The following is an 18,869-nucleotide window of genomic DNA, read 5'->3' on the forward strand; positions in this document are numbered from 1 at the left end:
AAACTAAGCCTGGAATTTGTGTTCATCTATGAGGATTTAAGAATTAGTCTGACAGAAAGTTTCCCTTTAAAAATTTGTTTCTATATACACTATCAAATACATCTTACAAGGTTTCTACATTACAAATAAAGTTCTGAGTACCACAAATATTTACTAAATGGGAAAAAATCAATTTAAAGCATACTTAGTAAAGGAATTACAGACATAGAAAATTCAGTCAATTTAAACTAATAGAAAAGTGGCCAACACTACTTCTGGTAAAGTTAAGCTTTGTTGATTAGTTGTTTCAGTCATATCCAACTCTGCATGACCCCATTTGGAGTTTTCTTGGCAAAATTACAGGCGTGGTTTGCCATTTCCTTCTCCAGCTCATTGTTAAGATTACCTTAAGCTTACAAGGGTCAAAATAAAATTAGATTAAAGCTCATTACAAACAGCCAAGTAAGACGGATACATTCTAGAAGGAGCCAACATTATTAGCTTGCCCACCTTTTCTCCATAACATTTGAATATTACTCTCATCTTCCTGTTGTCAATTATGGTCTTAGTATTAAAAAGCACATCAGGAGGTTACCCCCTTTATAAACCTAGTTAACACTTATCCCCTGAGATGGCTGCTTGGAGGCAGCATAACAAAGCAGTAATAGGAGCTGAGGTGGGAGATCTGAATTCAGACCCCAGTGCCACTATTTATGGTCTGTGTGACTCTGGGGAAGACCCTCAGCCCCTCTGAAAATCAGTTTCCAAGTCTGTAAAGTGAGGAAGTTGAATGAGATGACCTCTAGGTTCCCTTCCAGCTCTAAATCTATGATCTTATGATCCCTATTTTGAAATATTTTTATGGACGGAGGTTAAATATGCTTGCCTGAAATCACCTTCATGAGAAAGGTCACTGGTTGTAATAAATATATTTTAGCCAAAAGACATCAATGCAGATGTCCACAAACATAGCAACAGTGATAGAATACTAAAATTGACCAAAGAGATTATACACTATTATCCAAAAAATATCAAGTGTAATCCTTATCTAAAAGTTTTATTGTGCTAACCATATGAGTGAAGTGGCACAGTGGAGGGAAGTTAGCACAAGGAATAGAACTGAGCTTAGACTCAAGAAGACTCACCTTCATGAGTTCAAATCAGGCCTCAGATACTTACTAGCTGTGTGACCCTGGGCAAGTCATTTATTTAATCCTGGTTGCCTCAATTACCTCATCTGTAAAATGAGCTGGAGAAGGAAAAGGCAAACTGCTCTAGTATCTTTGCCAAGAAAACCTCAAATGAAATCATGAGGAGTCAGATGTGACTGAAAACGATGGAAAAACAAACTGAAACCATTTTAGTGAAGCAAAAAAAAAAAAAAGCCATAATCCATCTATAAAGGTGCTCTGCTAGTCCTTGCAGAAACGAAGATCACTATCAAATATAAAATACCTGTAACAAGAAGCTCCATATGGGCATTCAGGTCTGTTGTCATCCTCATCTCCATTCATAACTTGTGCCTCTCTATAGTCCCTATCACCAGGGTGGCTGAACTGTTGAAAATGGACAGGATTCTTCCTATGAATTAAAAAAATACACTGTAAGAAACAAGAATTGGCAGAACATCAATCCACTTTTTATTGTTTTTTTTTAAACCTTCTATTCCTCATTAGACAAATGGCCTTATAAAGATAAACATTTCAAATATAGTTAATATTTTTTAACTTTTAGACTTTTTTTTTTTTTAGTGAGGCAATTGGGATTAAGTGACTTGCCCAGGGTCACACAGCTAGTAAGTGTTAAGTGTCTGAGGCCGGATTTGAACTCAGATACTCCTGACTCCAGGGCCGGTGCTCTATCCACTGCGCCACCTAGCTGCCCCAACTTTTAGACTTCTAATAAGAGATCTTCTACTAAAATTCTACTCAGATGCCTTATTATAGCATAGAGACTGACACTGGGTTGTCAAAGGTCATATCAATGGAGCCCAATCCATGTCAGGTCATAAACTGAAATGATTCCAAGTATAAAATATTTTAAGTTTAGACATTAGTGATAAGACTGTATGTCATGAGAGAGCTAGTCTGGATAGGCAGCAATTTATAGAGCCATCTATGAAGATTTGGAGGGAATTGTGATTTATATATCTGAAATCATTGATAATTTCAAAGTTCTACACAAGATTTGGTGTAGATGTTAAAGATGTCCCAAAAGTCTTATTGCAGTTTTAAGCTTTTAAAACTTAAAATAGCTTCTATCTTGATCCACTGATTCTGTTCTAAACTTCACTATTGAAATAAGAACATGGATATGACCAAAAATGAATGTATTTCTACATTATGAATTATTCAGAAAAAATTTTAAACTGCAAATTTCAAAAAAGTCAGTTTAGTCTCATAGAATGAAGTATTATGTGAAAAAAACTTATTATTCATAAAAGGGGTAAAGGAATAATCATTTATATAGCATCTACTTCATGTCAAACTGAGCTAAGCTTTTACAAATATCTCATTTGATGGCACATATATATTTCATAGAACATATTTATGCCTGAATCTAGCTACTTTCCCCCCTTCAGAATACAATGCATTCTAATAAGAATGTGATAATAACAGGGAAATTCATATAAATAGACACAGGTGATGAATGAATAAAGCATTTATTAGTACTAACTATGTGAAAACCTCTGTCAGCTCTGGGGTTAGAAAAATAAGGGAGTGGCAGCTAGGTGGTACAGTGGATAGAGCACTGGCCCTGGATTCAGGAGGACCTGAGTTCAAATCTGGCCTCAGACACTTTACACACTTAGTAGCTGTGTGGCCCTGGGAAAGTCACTTAACCCCAACTGCCTCACAAAAAAAAAAAAAGAAAAGAAAAATAAGGGAGCCCCTCCTCTCAGGGAGCTCACCTTCTAATGGGGGAGGTAACACATATGGAAGGTTTCAGGTACAGGTCAGATGGAAAGGTCCCATGGTTCTCAGGGTATAGCAACTGTGTAATTTAAGATTCTAAATGTGGATTCTAATGTGTTCCCCCAGTTTGGGGGAAACTGACTAAAAATCACTGATAAAACGAGTTTAGGGTTTTAAGGGTTTATTGGAAAATAGAAAGAAAAAGATTGAGAACAGAATTCTAACAGTCTGGCATTCCTATCTTTCCTCAAATCTCCTGTGAAGTCCTCTGCCGCCACCACCATCAAGTCCGGAAGCCAAAAGGGCCAGCGCTCTCTGCGCAGGCTCCCTTTCCTCCTTCCTGTCTCCTCCCAGACCATAGGAGGCTCCTCCAGTTGATTGGCTGGTAGACTTGATAGACAGCACCCATGAGCAAGCGTCATTTCCTGACGCCAAGGAAAAGCCACAATGCCTCTGAGGCATTTTCCTCATGGTGGAGCTCTCCACAGCAAGTCTCCAGTAGGTGGCGTCATTCCAATCATTACACAACAAAACAGATGGTAACAACTCTTATTTCACAACATTTCCATTGATAAAACTGTATCAGTTAATGATGTTGAATTACATGACAGGACCAATGACTGTGGCAAGACCTTCCTTTTCTGGGTTTTCAGGAGCTGTAGCTGCAGCACCTGCATTTCCACAGGGGTTACCTCCCCAGGTGATGGCTGCAAGGGCTAGACTAGAAGGATTGCCATTCCCAAGGCTACAGAGGTCAAGGTTCTGGGCTATTCCTGTCAAGGGATGTGAGGGGAGATGGTGGTCAAGGTAATGATAATGGTTTGACTTGGCAGAGGCAGCTGCTAATGTAGTTAATAGAGTGCTAGGCCTGGAATCATGAAGAACTCAGTTAAAACCCAGCTTCAGATTCCAGTGTGATGCTCCCTCGGCAAGTCTCTTAACCTCTATTTGCTTCAGATACCTCAACTATAAAATAGGGATTAAAACACCTACCTCACAAGGTTGTTTGGAGGATCAAATGAAATAATATTTGTAAAAAGCATTAAGCAGGGGCAGCTAGGTGGCACAGTGGATAGAGCACCAGCCCTGGATTCAGGAGGACCTGAGTTCAAATCTGGTCTCACTCAGACACTTCACACTTACTAGCTGTGTGACCCAGGGCAAGTCACTTAACCCCAATTGCCTCACCAAAAAAAAAAAAAAATCATTAAGCAAAGTGTCTAGTACATAGTTGGTGTTATATAAATGCTTATTTCCTTCTTCTCTACAGTAATAATAATAAGCCCTCATAAAAACTGATGCTTTATAATGGTTTAGAGGTGATCCCGAGTTCTTAAAGTCCACTGTTAAGAAAGAACAAGTTCTAGCATATTCTCACATGACTGGCACTAGCAGCATCCTACAAGCCTCACCATAAGAATCTTCTTTTTTCTCTCTCCCATTTCCTATTCTCATACCTTGTGCTCTTGCTGACCTCTGCTGTAAAGAATGAGATGTACATGTGTACTAAGCAAGCGTGCCTTCTTTAAAAAGGGGGCAAGAGTTTTATCTTTTAAAGATTTCTTCCTTTGTTAAAATGGAGGAAACAAATAGATTCAATTATCATTAAAAACCTTTTCAGCTCTAAGAAATTATTGTATACCATAAACACTATCCTGTTTATTCAGAAGTAATGCTTATGGAGAAAAGGGAGCTGGAGTTAATATGTATTAGAGAAAATTTCTTGAATAGTTGGCATGCAGCAGTGGACAAAGAACTGTACCAGTATCTCACTGTACAACAAAATAAGCTCCAAATGGATATATAAATTACACAAAAAGGGCGATATCATAAAGTAGAAAAGCAAGGAAGAAATTACCTTTCAGATCTATAGCTAGAGGAAGAGTTCATGTACAAATGAGGGGCAGAGAGGATTAGAAAAGATGAAATTTTAATTATATTAAATTTAGAAGTTGTTTTACATAATCAAAATCAATGCAATTAAAATTATAAAGGAACAGTTAACTAGGAAAAATATTTGCAACAAATATCTCTAATAGAAGATTCATAATCAGGCTATATAAAGAACTGATTCAAATTTATAAGAACAAAAGACATTCCTCAATAAATAAATGGTCAAAGGACATGAACAGGCAATTTTTCTTTTGGTGAGGCAATTGGGGTTAAGTGACTTGCCCAGGGCCACACAGCTAGTAAGTGTCAAGTGTCTGAGGTCAGATTTGAACTCAGGTCTTCCTGAATCCAGGGCTGGTGCTTTATCCACTTCGCCACCTAGCTACCCCCACAGGAAGTTTTTAAAGGAAAAAAAAATCCTACTTAGCAACAATATGAAAGAATACTCTAAATAATTTTATTGGAGAAATGTAAATTAAAGAAATTCTGAGCTTTCACCTCAAAGCAAAGATTAGCAATACTACCAACACAGCTATTACTTCTTAAAGTGTTGGGTTTTGCAGAACTGCTCACTATCTTAATACCCTGGATCCTCTCTGGAGCATCCAGTCATTCTTAAATACCTGTCTGCTGCTGCCCAACATAGTTGCCCTTTCTTATCCAAACACGATTTACTGCATATTGTTGAAGAAACTGTTGAAAATATTTTAGTTTGCAAGCATTTGGTGGTAAATACTGCTCATGAAGAATATTTACATTTATGAAAACTAGTTTTAAAACTATTTACAAGCTAGAATTTATTAGTGTTAAATCTGTTTATCAACACCAAATATGGGTAAATAATTTAAGTTCTTTGAAAGAGCTAAAAAGAATTATTTACCTGGATTGTTTTGATAATGTGGGTTTTGAACTGAAAATGGAAAAATACAGAGCAAGAGATCTAACTACACCTGGCTATTATAAATCTGGCTATTGTAGAGGACACTGGACATAACCCAGACAAAAGACAAAGAGTAAAGAAAGCAAGTCATTCACAAAAGAAAACAAGTGGAGAGAGCATAAGGAATGATGCACCAGTTATCAAAGACAACACTGTGAAATAATAATGTAAAGAAAGAAGTCAAAGGACTCATGTCTGCAATGTGGTGCTAGAAGATAGTACACTAAGTTTTTCTTTTTTTTCTCTACAAACTCTCAACAGGTGACTTTATCAGCTCTCCACGTTTTGATTATCAATTCTATGATCTCCAGTTCATCACCAACAATTGCTTTCTGGGCATTTTGAATTGGATATTCCATAAGCATTCAATGCAACATATCTAAAACAAACAACTCATTATTTCCCCCCAAAAAACCCACCCCTCTTCCAAACTTTCCTACTAAAAGTACCACTATCCTGCCAGTTACCCAGGTTCCCAACAGCAGTGCCATCTTTGAGTTCACACTCATTTACCACACATATTCATTCAGTTGCTAAATGATGTCACTTAGATCTCCACATCTCTAACATATGCCTCCTCTTCATGCACACAGCACCATCTTAATTCAGGCCCTCACTACTTTTTAATCATACTACTGCGAGGCCTCCTATATGTTTGTTCTCCCTGCCACATCTCACCCCATTTCAATCTATCCTCAACACACAGTGATGTTCCTAAAGTGCAATTGTGCCCATGTCATTCCCTATACTTCCTGCTCAATAAATTCCAGTGTACTGCTATTACCTCTAGGATCAAACAGAATAGGGATAAACAACAAACTAAATATTATGTGATAAAATAATGGGACTTGGCAGACACCCAGGGGTCCCACATAATTGATTTAGTATTGTTTGAATTGGGTGAGAATGAGAAACTAAGTACCTACTTAAGGATGATTGGATGGGGACCACACCTGGCTGGCCCTGAGTGACTGCTGGGTATACTACTGACATCAGCAAGAGACCACTCTCAACCAATCAGCTTGAAGGACCTCCCTTTTGGGGGAGGGAGAACTAGGAAGTGGACACTTGCTCAGAGTTTATGGCGGGGCAGCTAGGTGGCACAGTGGATAGAGCACCAGTCCTGGATTCAGGAGGATATGAGTTCAAATCTGACCTCAGTCACTTAACATACTTACTAGTTGCGTGACCCTAGGCAAGTCACTTAACCCCAATTGCCTCACAAAAAAAAAAAAAAAGAGTTTATGGCACGGCAGCTAGAGCACTGGCCCTGGATTCAGGAGGATCTGAATTCAAATCCAGCCTCAGACACTTGACACTTACTAGCTGTGCAACCCTGGGAAAGTCACTTAACCCTCACTGTCCCACAAAATTAAAAAAAAAATAGTCTATGGCATCAGTTCAGGCAAGAAATGATGAAGGCCTATGCTAGGCTGGTTGCCATGTGAGTAAAAACATTATTCTAAAAGAAGTCTCTCTACTGTCTAAAAAGATCAAAGGTAATATATGCCTAGATTAGACTTCTTCAACATTTTTTTAGTTGTTAAATTTTATCCTTAGGCTATTTTCAGTATTTCACTAGAATTTGGGTTATATATTGTGACAATTAAAAATATAACAGAAATCGTTTCTGGGTAATTTAATCATTTTATTAATAAGGCCGGTGGGTGATTAAAATAAGGAGGTCTATGGCCATCTCTCTCAGACCAAAGACCCCATGGTGGTGGAACACAGAGCTTATAAACTATGTTGTTTAAAAAGCTAAATGCGGGTTCTAATCTGTCCCCCCAGTTTTGGGGGGAAACTGGCTAAAAATCATTGATAAATTCACCAAGAGTTTAGGCTTTTAAGGGTTTATTAAAAGATATAAGATAGTAAAGAGAGAGAAAGATTGAGAACAGATTTCTTATATAGCATGGAAACCCTAGCCTTCCTAACCTCCCACCTGAAGTCCTGCCACCAAGTCGATGTCTTGAACCCAAAGAGGAAGCCAGCCCTCCACCAGTGTTCGCTTCCTACTTTGTGTTCTCCTCCCAGAAATGGGAGGCTCCTCAAGTTGATTGGCTGGTAGCTTTGATAGACAGTACCCACAAGCAAATGTCACTTCCTGACGCCAAGGAACTTGACCACATGGCTTGCCCTCAGATGCCTTCTCCTCATGGCAGAGCTTTCCTACAGTAATTCTACAGCAGGTGGCGTCACTCCAATCGTTACAATACCCTTGAAATAGTAAATGGTCTATGGGGCCAAGAACTGACTCCTGTACAGAGATTATCTCTAGCCCTTCAAAGAATGTCCTCCTCTTCAGTGAGGGGGCCTCCCAAGTGACCCCAGATCTATTTCTACCCAAGATTCCTTGTGAGGTTGTGTTGGACCTACCAACATGAAGAGATTTGATGGAATCTCTCAAGGAGAGAGGGACTTTTCAGAGTTGGGGGGAGAGAGTCCTAAAAAAAAGAAAGAAGGGGAGATTTCTGGGTCCTCTAAGATATTGATTATTAATAATTATATCTCATGGAATTATATTAATAAGTATTACGTCCATGAATAAACATTCTGCCTACTTATTGTTAAGGGCTAAAATTCTAGCTAGTCTGTCTAAAATATTTAATGAGTGGTCGCCAATAAATTATAAGCTTTAGCAAGAGTTAGACTTTTAAGCATTTATTAAGGAGAATAAGAATTTGGTAAAGAGAGAGAAAGGCCTAGATTCCTATCTATTAAAGGGAGAGCACATTTCTAACTCCGCTCTCCACCCGAGTCCAGAGGAAAAGAGCCCGAGACCGAGCGCCAGTCTCTTCCTTCCTCCTCCCACTAGTCCGCGTCACTTCCTGATACCAAAGAAAAGACTCCTGGTCTTGCCCTCAAAGACCTTCGCTTCATGGGCAGAACTCTTCTACAGTAAGTATCCAGCAGGTGGCGTTATTCCAATCGTTACATTATACAGTTGCCAATATATCAAAGTATAATAAAACCTTTTCAAGATTTTGGTTTTTCAAAAGTGAACCATCACTTTATAAACCAGGGTGTTAAATCATGCCTTTTTCAGATTTCAGGGGAAATGATTTGTCCTCTAACATATCCAGATCCCTAGAGTATTGAGTCTGTTAATGTATAGAGTTCTATTGTATGCAATCCCATTTTACCTGTAGCAACTTGCTCCATAAAGGCAAGGTATTCTCCTGGGATGGTTTTTCCCAGAATCTTGTGGACCAGCTAGGCTTGTAACTGAACTAGAAGCTTCAGCGTCACAGCTCAGTTCTGGGCCAAGCCATTGGTCTTTACTTTGCAATACACTGGCATGGTGACTCTTGGGATTCCCAGAATGTTCCATGGGTACATCTTTTTCATTTTCATCCATCTTACTTCTTTTGTTCCTAGGAGATGTTCTATGTTCACACTCATCATGGAGATTTTCATTGATTTGCTTTCCTTGTATTTCAGATCTCTCAGACATGGACTCGGTCACCTCTGTTTTACTAACATCTATTACAACAGATGATCCATTCGCTTCCTATAGAAACAAACCAAAAATAAATTGTAACATATCCTTACTATCAGATCCATTTTTTTGGCTCTTTACTGCGTCCCTTATAGCTGCATTTCCAAATCTTTAGAGATACCTGGAACACCAGACAATTAAGTGATTTGTCCAGGTCATATCGCTAGTACACTGCTTCTCCTGAACTGAAAAGTTCAGACTTTAAAAGCTGAAATTTCAATATTTTTCCCATCTGAATACCAAAACTGTCCATAATACAAAAAGACATTTTTTCATTGAAGCTATTTTCTACTTCAAAGGATTTATGATCTCACTGAACTAGGTACATATTCCCTCTAATAGGGCAGGTCAAAAGCCATCCATGCTTTCTTATTCTGTTTGACTCTTGCCAGTCAGTCAAAAAGCATTTATTAAACACCTACTATGTGCCTGGCACTATGTGCTAAGCTCTCTGGAAATACAAAGAGAGGCAGAAGACAGTCCAGGCATCAAGAGATTCAAAAGACAAAAACAGAGGGATTCCCAAGGGGGAGTCCCACCTGAACTAGTAGGAGGCTTGTTCCAGTGAAGCAGACTGACTGTCAATTATCCCCTACTCTCATGATATGACTGGCCCATCTCCTTTCCTGATCAACTGCCCAATTCTTCCTTGGTAACATGATCCAATATATTCTTGCCCCAGCTGTGCATATACATTGTTCCCCAGGTGTCCCACAAATCCATTTCATCACAGATTGTGGTAGCACATGACTCAGCCATAGAGCAACACTGGAGGAATACTGGTACTAAAAAGATAGGCCTTTGTTTCAAGAAGTTTGGGGTCATTACAAACACTGAATAATTCCTAAAGGCAGTCTTTATTGTTCTCTTTCTCATATTAAATTTTGGGCCAGATTCACTGCCCTACTATGTCAGACCAGGGTCTAGAGCTAATGATAGACATGAACTATTAGCTTCCCATTCAACTATCTACCATAATTTAAACAAGCATTTTTCATCCACTTGGTTGTTTCTAGGTGACTAGTTAGTTTGGACTCTTTTGAGTGGGTATGGTGTCTAATTTAGTAGGTACTGGTATGTGTTGGGACTCAGTGCAATGACCACAGTGTCTCAATTACAAATAGAAGCATCTGAAGGCCCTCACAATCTAGAATCTCTCTTCCATTTGGACCCTGTGTTAGACCTCCTCAGCAGTGCAGACACCTGTGGTGAGTATTTCTCCCTATGTTATAACTCATTTATTATTAATGCTCATAGAAGAAAGGAATCTTTAATGATTTTTGACAAATGACTTGGAGACAAATTACTGGAAGAAAGCCTTTAGGGTAGAACTCTGCTCTAACAAGATTTTTTTCTGTAGTGAACAAAAAGCAAAGTAGGATTTTGTACTATCTAGATATTTTAGTAAATATATGATTGTAACAATGAGCTATAAACATTTTTGTTTCACAAAGATATGACCATTCTGTATAACACACTCTTCCCATAAAGAACACCAAAGAAAAAAAATAAAAACTAAATTTTTTTAAATTACCTTTGATGAACTGGTAGAGTCTTTTTGGTCAGTACGTCTGCATTCATTCCTTCGGTCTTGTTCTGCTTCAATATTTTCTGAATTCTCTGAGGGAGACAATCTTTTTTTCCTTTTTGATGCTGTTGGATACATGCAGATTCTTTTGTTATTCCATTATCTTAAAATAATGATACACTATATACTTCACTAGGTAATATGATCACATTAAACTATTTTTTCATTTATGTTAATGCCAACTTGTCCAATAATTATTTATAAAGCTGTTTTGAATTTCAATATCTTATTTTTCTAGTAGAGAGTTAAGACTAATAGGATCCCATATTTAGAATGGAAAGTGATTTCACTCATCAGTCCAACTCCATCCTTTCACAAATGTGAAAACAAAAGGCTAGAAAAGTGAATTCAAACTCTGCACTTACAACCCTAGGGACAGAAGGCATCATCCTATACCACTCTATGTGCTAAACTGGGGCAGCTAGGTGGCACAGTGGATTAAGCACTGGCCCTGAAGTCAAGAGGACCTGAGTTCAAATATGACCTCAGACACTTACTAGCTGTGTGACCCTGGACAAGTCACTTAACTCCAATTGCTTTAAATATCCAAGGCCATCTCCAGGCATCATGATGTATATCTTGCTATTGAACCCAGATGCAGAGGAGAGAGCAAGGTTGGTGATCTTGCACACTAAATCCTCACTCACTTAAATCCAATTCAGTGCAATCAAGACATCACCCCAATGTCATGATCCTCTTTGAGAACGAAGGACAAAAAAAACCCAATTTGCTAAACTAACATTCACTCATAGAAAAGAATTTTTGTTAAAAATTTTTATATATGTGTAGGCACTAAGGAGATAAATGTCATTTTATGTAGATTATGACCCTCCTAAAATGATAGGCTTAATTAAAAATTTCATCAATAAAGAAACTATAGCTTAATACATTTGAAGCCATATCACAGTCAATATAAAGTCAAATGTGAATACCACTGAAATAATTTGAGGAACTGGCTCTCTCAGAAGTAAGAAATAACAACTTTCTTTAAAAAAAAAAACTTTCTTTAACCAGCTATTGTGTGCCAAGAATAGTGCTAAGTGCTGAGGGGAACAGTGAAACGCTTATGGTGAATATGTATGGTTTGCCAAGCTGTTCCCAAGATACTTCCTAGGCAAAAGGTAGACTGAGGCTACTGGTTTTATATTCCATAAATGATTCAATACACCTTTCTTATTTCAAAAAGCCCTGTTTTTGCTAAGGGCATTACCCTATCAACACGGGCCCCAATCTCCCAGTCAGGGATCTCCTTGCTATGACACAATAATAACAAGGCAGCCAATTCTGGTTACTAACCTCTCCTAAATTAAATGGGCTGGTTTTCAGACAACAGATATACCCGCTTGTCGGCTGATTTTTCTTGATTGGTAATACCTGCCCAAACTGCAGTCCCACTAGCATGACTCTCAAAAGCTAAAAACAAAAGGGGTTACACTTCCATATCATAATGAAACGCTAGCACAAAGCTTTAGAAAAAGAAAAATAAGTCAGGAAAAGATCATCTTACTCTCCACAAATATCTCCAAGCAGGGTACTTGAAATATGTCTAAAAATAAAATCAATTGTCATTTTAATGAATAATTCTAACTAGAAAACTTTGGTAGATTAAGAACTATTTAATCACTGTCACTTTCCACTCAGGCATATAAATCAACTTTTTTCTATGACACAGTTGCAAATCAGAATACACTAATGCTTTCTCCATTTTCATTAGCGTCATTCTATGTAAATACAAATTTTAGTTTTTTGAGAGTAGAGAATGTTTCATTTTTTTTACTTATATGCTCCCCAGTGCAAAGTACAAAGTTTTCACCATAGTCAGCGCTTAACAACTGCTTGTTGATTGACTGTTGATTGTGAGAGCACTTTAACTAAGGAAAATAGTTATCTTTTAAAATAAAAGTATCACATAGCTTCCTTTATAGAATTTTTTTTGGGGGGGTGAGGCAATTGGGGTTAAGTGACTTGCCCAGGGTCACACAGCTAGTAAGTGTTAAGTGTCTGAGGCTGGATTTGAACTCAGGTACTCCTGACTCCAGGGCCGGTGCTCTACCCATTGCACCACCTAGCTGCCCCCCTTTATAGAAATTTAAGGCACTGAAGTAACAGGACTGACTTTCATATAATTGATTATACAAAGCATAATACACATTACTTCATTTCACATTCAGAGTAATCCTGTGAGGTCGGTAGTGGTGTGGTAGGTAGCTCATGAGCTTGACTTGAAGTCTGGACGATATGAGCCTCTGACACACGGTACAGTAAAAAATCACTATCTCTCAAGTCAGAGAACTTGGGTTCAACTTCTGCTTCTAATCTTTACTACCTGTGTGACCTTGGGTCAGACACTTAATTTCTTTGGACTCATTTGCTGATCTGTAAAGTAAAGGGGTTTGAGGTTTGGGGGCCTTTGAGATCTCTTCTGATTCTAGACCAGTGATGCTTGCCATGTGACCGTGAGAAAGTCTCTTACTCAGTGACTGGCAACTTTGTGACACTTACAAAGGAGCTATTCTTTTGCATTGGTGGAGGGTAATTCTGCACCAAAAGTTCTCCACATGGATGATAAACAGAACTATATATTTATAAAAATATATATTTTTTAAATGAGGAAACTGAATCTGATTCCTCCAACTGACTTGTTCATGATCACACAGCTACTAAGCAGTAAAGCTAGGGCTGGACTAACTATTGTGAATTGTTAGGGCCAAGTTTAGTATTGGGAGAGTTAATTGGGCAGCTCACCATAATATTGGGTTCAGAAAATAATGAGAGACCTCAAGGTCCAGAGTTTCCCCTTTTCCAAACTGCCTCTTTTTAAGTTATGTTTCCCAGACTGATAAGAAAGGAGATTAACAGCCTCTTTTCCACAAACAAATCAGGTTTTATTAATGGAACAAAATTTACAACACAAATGGAGTTAATAAAGCCAGGGACAGTGAGAAAGGGGATAGAGAAAGGGAAAAATATGACCCTCTTCCCAGAGGGTTAGAATTTAAATCTATAAGGTAAAACGGAGGCCCCCAGGTACCTCAAATAAGAAAGCTCTGCTTTCTCAGCTACTCAGAACAGTTTTGGTCTGGCAAAAAATAACTCAAGTCCTAAACTTGTTTCCAGCTCAGCTGGCTTAACGAGCTGGCTCTGCTTCAACAACACAAACTCACCACCACCTGGAATCTGTCTTTCTTTTTTTTTCTTTTCTTTTTTCTTTTTTTTTTTTTTTTAGTGAGGCAATTGGGGTTAAGTGACTTGCCCAGGGTCACACAACTAGTAAGTGTTAAGTGTCTGAGGATGGATTTGAAGTCAGGTACTCCTGACTCCAGGGCCAGTGCTCTCTATCCACTGTGCCACCTAGCTGCCCCCGGAATCTGTCTTTCTAATTAGAATCAACTTTGCAGTCTCTCCTGGTTAGGTCCGAAGATCAAAAACCACCAGCTCCTCTCTCTGTCTCTGTGTCTGTCTCTGTCTCTCTTTCCTGTCCCTCTCTGAGTGCTCTCTTCCCCTTCCTGCCTCTCTCATAGGAAAGGTGGTTCTATAGCCAGGCTGAGTCTCCAATGTTTAACATACCCCCTGGGCCGTCCCCATTATATTTTGGCCAGGCCCATATGGGCATGGGGGAACTCCCAGGTACTTTAGTTTGATATTTTGATTCAATAAATGTTCTTTGTGTTGTTTGTTCCTATAATCTCTTAAAGTACACACCCATCTTCTCTTAGGCTTTTAAAGCTTGCATCTTTTCAGTCTGACCATGATGAAGCAAAGATGGGGTAATAAAAACTCCAAATCACAATTAATTCCATACAGAATATTATTTATATTCTTTGATGATTTAGAGATTCTGCAGGTCTTTGTGGAGCCTCAGATCATCCAAATTAAAATTATTATTGTATAATATATCCAATATATACTGAACACAATGTTACTGCAGTCCAAATCTGTATTGAACTAAGAGAAAACCCTGCTTGCTTAAGTGGCAGTTGATATACGTATTTCTCAAACAAGGAATTCCACCAGCTATCACCATGCTTTTACCACCCCACCCCCCCCAAGTCTGGAATGTACTTTCTTCTTAATTTCACCTCATAAAAACTCTCTCTTCCTTAATCCCTTAATTAATTCCTTAAACCCAAATATCACCTACTTGAATCCTTTCCCAACACTGCTAATGCCCTCCCTCCTGAGTCCTTGTGTTTAACTAGCATATATTATTTATATGTATCCTCTTCATGTTTATTATATATATTTATGTATATATGTATGTATATAGAGACATAGGCATATCTTTATATATGTCTATATAAAACATGCCTGCCTCTCCCACTGAAATATAATCTCCTTGAGAGCAGGGACTGTTTTATTCTTTGTATCTGTATCCCTAGCATGTTGCACAAAGTCTGGTACACAGCAGGTACTTAATAAATGCATATTAACTTATTATTAAGTCTATACCAGAAAATATTTTCTGGCCTTAAAAAATAAAACATTTAACACAGAAAGGTATTAACTGGCCTAAACGCACTGTCAGAAGAATCACATCCTAACAGTACAAACTTCTAAGAAAAAGACAGACCTGAGTATAGACCTTTTCTTTCCATGCCACTTTGGACATTCTGTCTTCTTCATTTAAGTACATTGTGTTCTACATTAATATGTGTTGAGAACATATCAAAATGATCTCATTTTCCAAAGCATAACACGCAAAAAGGCACTTCAAATTTAATCTGGCACCCTGTGAAGTAGAAGTTAATAATAGCTGATGGTAATTTGGGTGAAAATATGTTTTAACCAATTATGAACAATGTCATATGGGCAATACAAAGGAGAAGCAATTGCGTTGAATAAATTCCACCATAAACGTATTGCTAGGCAGAGGACAGTCCATTTCAGTATAACTGTCAGGTTGTCTTCAATACTGACAAAGTTTCTATTCAAGGTCTACTCTGACTCTTAAGCTCTCAAAGGCTATCACAGTCAAACACAAAGGCACTGTGGGAGGTCCTAACAAGCTGAAAGGGCTTCAAGTAGGTGCTGGTACAGATGAGCATTCATTAAGTGCTTATCAGGTTCCACACTAGACACTAAGGACAAAGGCAATGAAAGAAATCCCTGCCCAAAGGAGCTCACTTTCTGATGAGGTAGAGGAGTACATGTGTAAGTATACAGATTCAGAGATGGTCTGTGATTTCATTATTACAGAGCATCTGGGAAGGAACTTCCTCCACCAGTGCACACGATCAGTATATTCTCTATGACTTCAAATATCAGCCCTACCTAACCACTGCCAGGTTAAGTGCCCTGTCAGGTTTGCACTGACAGCAGGAGTCAGTCACAACTTGAACCCAGGTCTTCCTAGCTCTGAGGCTGACTCTCTATGCATTGCATCAGTGGTGTCAAACTTTAATAGTAGTGGGGCCACTAAACCATACATAAGCAACCTTGTAGCCACATACTGACTTAGAAGATCACAAATTATTATTATTTATATTCTACTGTATTTTTATTTACTTTGTTAAATATGTCCCAATTACATTTTAATATGGCTCAGGCACAAATGGGAGTTTGGGGCCTTCAATGTGGTCCAGGGGTCTTGCTTTGCACTATCTCAAGCTGCTTTTCAAGTATATGTTGTGAAAGAAATTTTTTTTTAAATATAAAGTTATTAACTGAAAGGTAGCCTTTGATGGAAGACACTAGCAGTGGGGTCACCAGGAAAGAATGACTAAGAGGGGCTCAACCACAGGGGCTTTATTTAATGGATTTTCTATCTCTAGGCCATCAATTCAGTAGAGGGGAGGAGGTAGGGCTGAAAAGACCTCCTAGAGAAGTAAGCCTTTGAACTAAATCTTTAAAGAATTCAGGGATGTCAAGAGACAGAGGTGAGGAAGGAATAGCATTTCAAAAACAGGGGACAGCAAAGGCACTAAAAAAGTGGTACATGTGTGCAGATTAGCATGTAGGCCAGTATAGCTGGATTACAAAGTACATGAAGGAAAGGAAAATGTAAGAAAATGGGAAATGTGGGAAAGGGCCAGGTGATAAAGAGCTTTAAGTGCCAAACATAGGTTTCTCCTAACTGTAATGTTCTTTTAAGTCTGCATTATAAAATCTCACCTGAATTTAAACTCTGTTGTTCACAATCTAAGGTAAAGTTCATAAAAAGGCATATTTTTTTATTCAGTTAGTCAAGTGGAAAATAACAGTTGACCTTTTTTAAAAATTATTTTGTGTGTGTGTGTGTGTGTGTGTGTGTGTGCGTGAGGCAATTGGGGTTGAGTGACTTGCCCAGAGTCATACAGCCAGTAAGTGTTAAGTGTCTGAGGCCAGATTTGAACTCAGGTACTCCTGACTCCAGGGCCAGTGCTCTATCCACTGTACCATCTAGCTGCCCCCAGTTGACTTTTTATAAAAAGAGTATTTCTCATTTTTATGTGAAAAACACACTAGACTAGGAGGCTGGAGACCTAAGTTCTAGTCTCCATTCAGACTATAATTGTGTAAAAGTAAAAGTGATTGTGTCCGGGGGCAGTTGGGTGGCAATCCCCCAACAATGGGATTTCTTAATTGTTTAGAGTGTTATTATGTTTCCATCCCTTAGTAGGCTGAAATTTGCACAATTAACTCTATGAAGATTAAATATTTCCTTGGCATACTGTATCTCCAACTGAGGTAGCTGCCAACAGATGAACAGTGATAACTTAGTACCATGGGTCAACTCATTAGGCTTTGGATTTATATTACTATGACAAATTTAGGGGCAGCTAGGTGGTGCAGTGGATAAAGCACTGGCCCTGGATTCAAGAGGACCTGATTTCAAATCCAACCTCAGACACTTGACACTTACTGGCTGTGTGATCCTAGGCAAGTCATATAACCCTCATTGCCCTACAAACCCCCCCAAAAATAGATTTAAATAAATAAAAAGAATGAAAAATTTAGTACCATAGATGCAATAGAAAGAAACCCTTGTTTCAAAAATAACCAGCTAAACACAAATTATACAATAAAAAACAATAACATGTTTCAACTTAGTCTTTGTGTGAACTTGTAAAATTCTTTTGATATGAGATAAAGGTTGAAAATTATGATTTAAAACTCACATTAATTTAACAACCATAGCTAAATTCCTTCAGAAGAATTTAAGTAATATGTTTATTGTTTAACTTAAAATGTCTACTAGTAACAGAAAGATAGATTTACCTTCCAGGGAAAATGGTACCTCAAGGTTTTTAACATTTAGATATCCCTGAACCATCCAAGCTGGAAGAATTCGTTTCCTCTGGAGAGAGTTTGGTTGCTCACTAGTTTTTCTGTATTTTGAAGGAAAAAGCTGAAAAAGCATTTATTTAATAAAATTAGAAGTTATGTGGGAGACAAAGGACATGTGATTTCATCAAGTTGAGGAACCCAGCCAGAGTGGGACCTCATTTTGACAACAGGATTTGATGCAGGTCTTACTGACTCTGACTCCAACATGCTACCTCCTACACTACATTCATAATGCCTCTCTTAGTAATATTATTTGTACAAAATTTACCAATACAACTACACTTGTAAATTCAAAATTAGTCATTTCATGTAGAACCAGCATTAAATAATCCATTATTAACTTTTCAGAAGTTGCTAAATGCTTTGAAAGGACTCTCCACCTTTATTCACCTTTGAAATATTTGACATTTCTTAAAAGATTAGCTTGAAAAGCAGGTCAAATGCAAAAATTCATGCTGCCTTGCTTATCAGACCTAGTCCTACTTTTCTCCTGTCCAATCAAAAGAATTTCTAAAAATAAGATCAAATCTTTAAAAAGTTCTCACCCAATTATTCTGTGGTTCATTGACTGGCATGGCTACTTCCGTTGGTGCCTCCAGCTCTGAGCACTGGCTTGAATTAATATGTTTGGTACAATGTGACCGTGGTTTCACAGGAGTACTAGCATATTCAACAGTAGCAGGAAAGCTATTTATAGGAGACGTCGGTGATTCATTGAATGCATCATCTTCGCTAAGCATCGATTTCTCTAAAACATGAATTCATTTGTTAGTGAATTTAGAACTA

At 38.1% G+C, this 18,869-nt stretch overlaps 1 protein-coding gene across 1 annotated transcript in view; it reads right to left on the reverse strand.

Moving 5' to 3' along the window:
- Positions 1–18,869, reverse strand: part of APLF (aprataxin and PNKP like factor) — a 61,230-nt gene that overhangs the window by 26,361 nt on the left and 16,000 nt on the right. Inside the window, 5 exon segments of the mRNA XM_043981110.1 lie at positions 1,435–1,560; positions 8,874–9,241; positions 10,764–10,882; positions 18,015–18,144; positions 18,629–18,831. Coding sequence (XP_043837045.1) covers positions 1,435–1,560; positions 8,874–9,241; positions 10,764–10,882; positions 18,015–18,144; positions 18,629–18,831 — 946 coding nt within the window.

This window comes from Dromiciops gliroides, chromosome 2, assembly GCF_019393635.1.
Source record: "Dromiciops gliroides isolate mDroGli1 chromosome 2, mDroGli1.pri, whole genome shotgun sequence".
Lineage (NCBI taxonomy): Eukaryota > Metazoa > Chordata > Mammalia > Microbiotheria > Microbiotheriidae > Dromiciops > Dromiciops gliroides.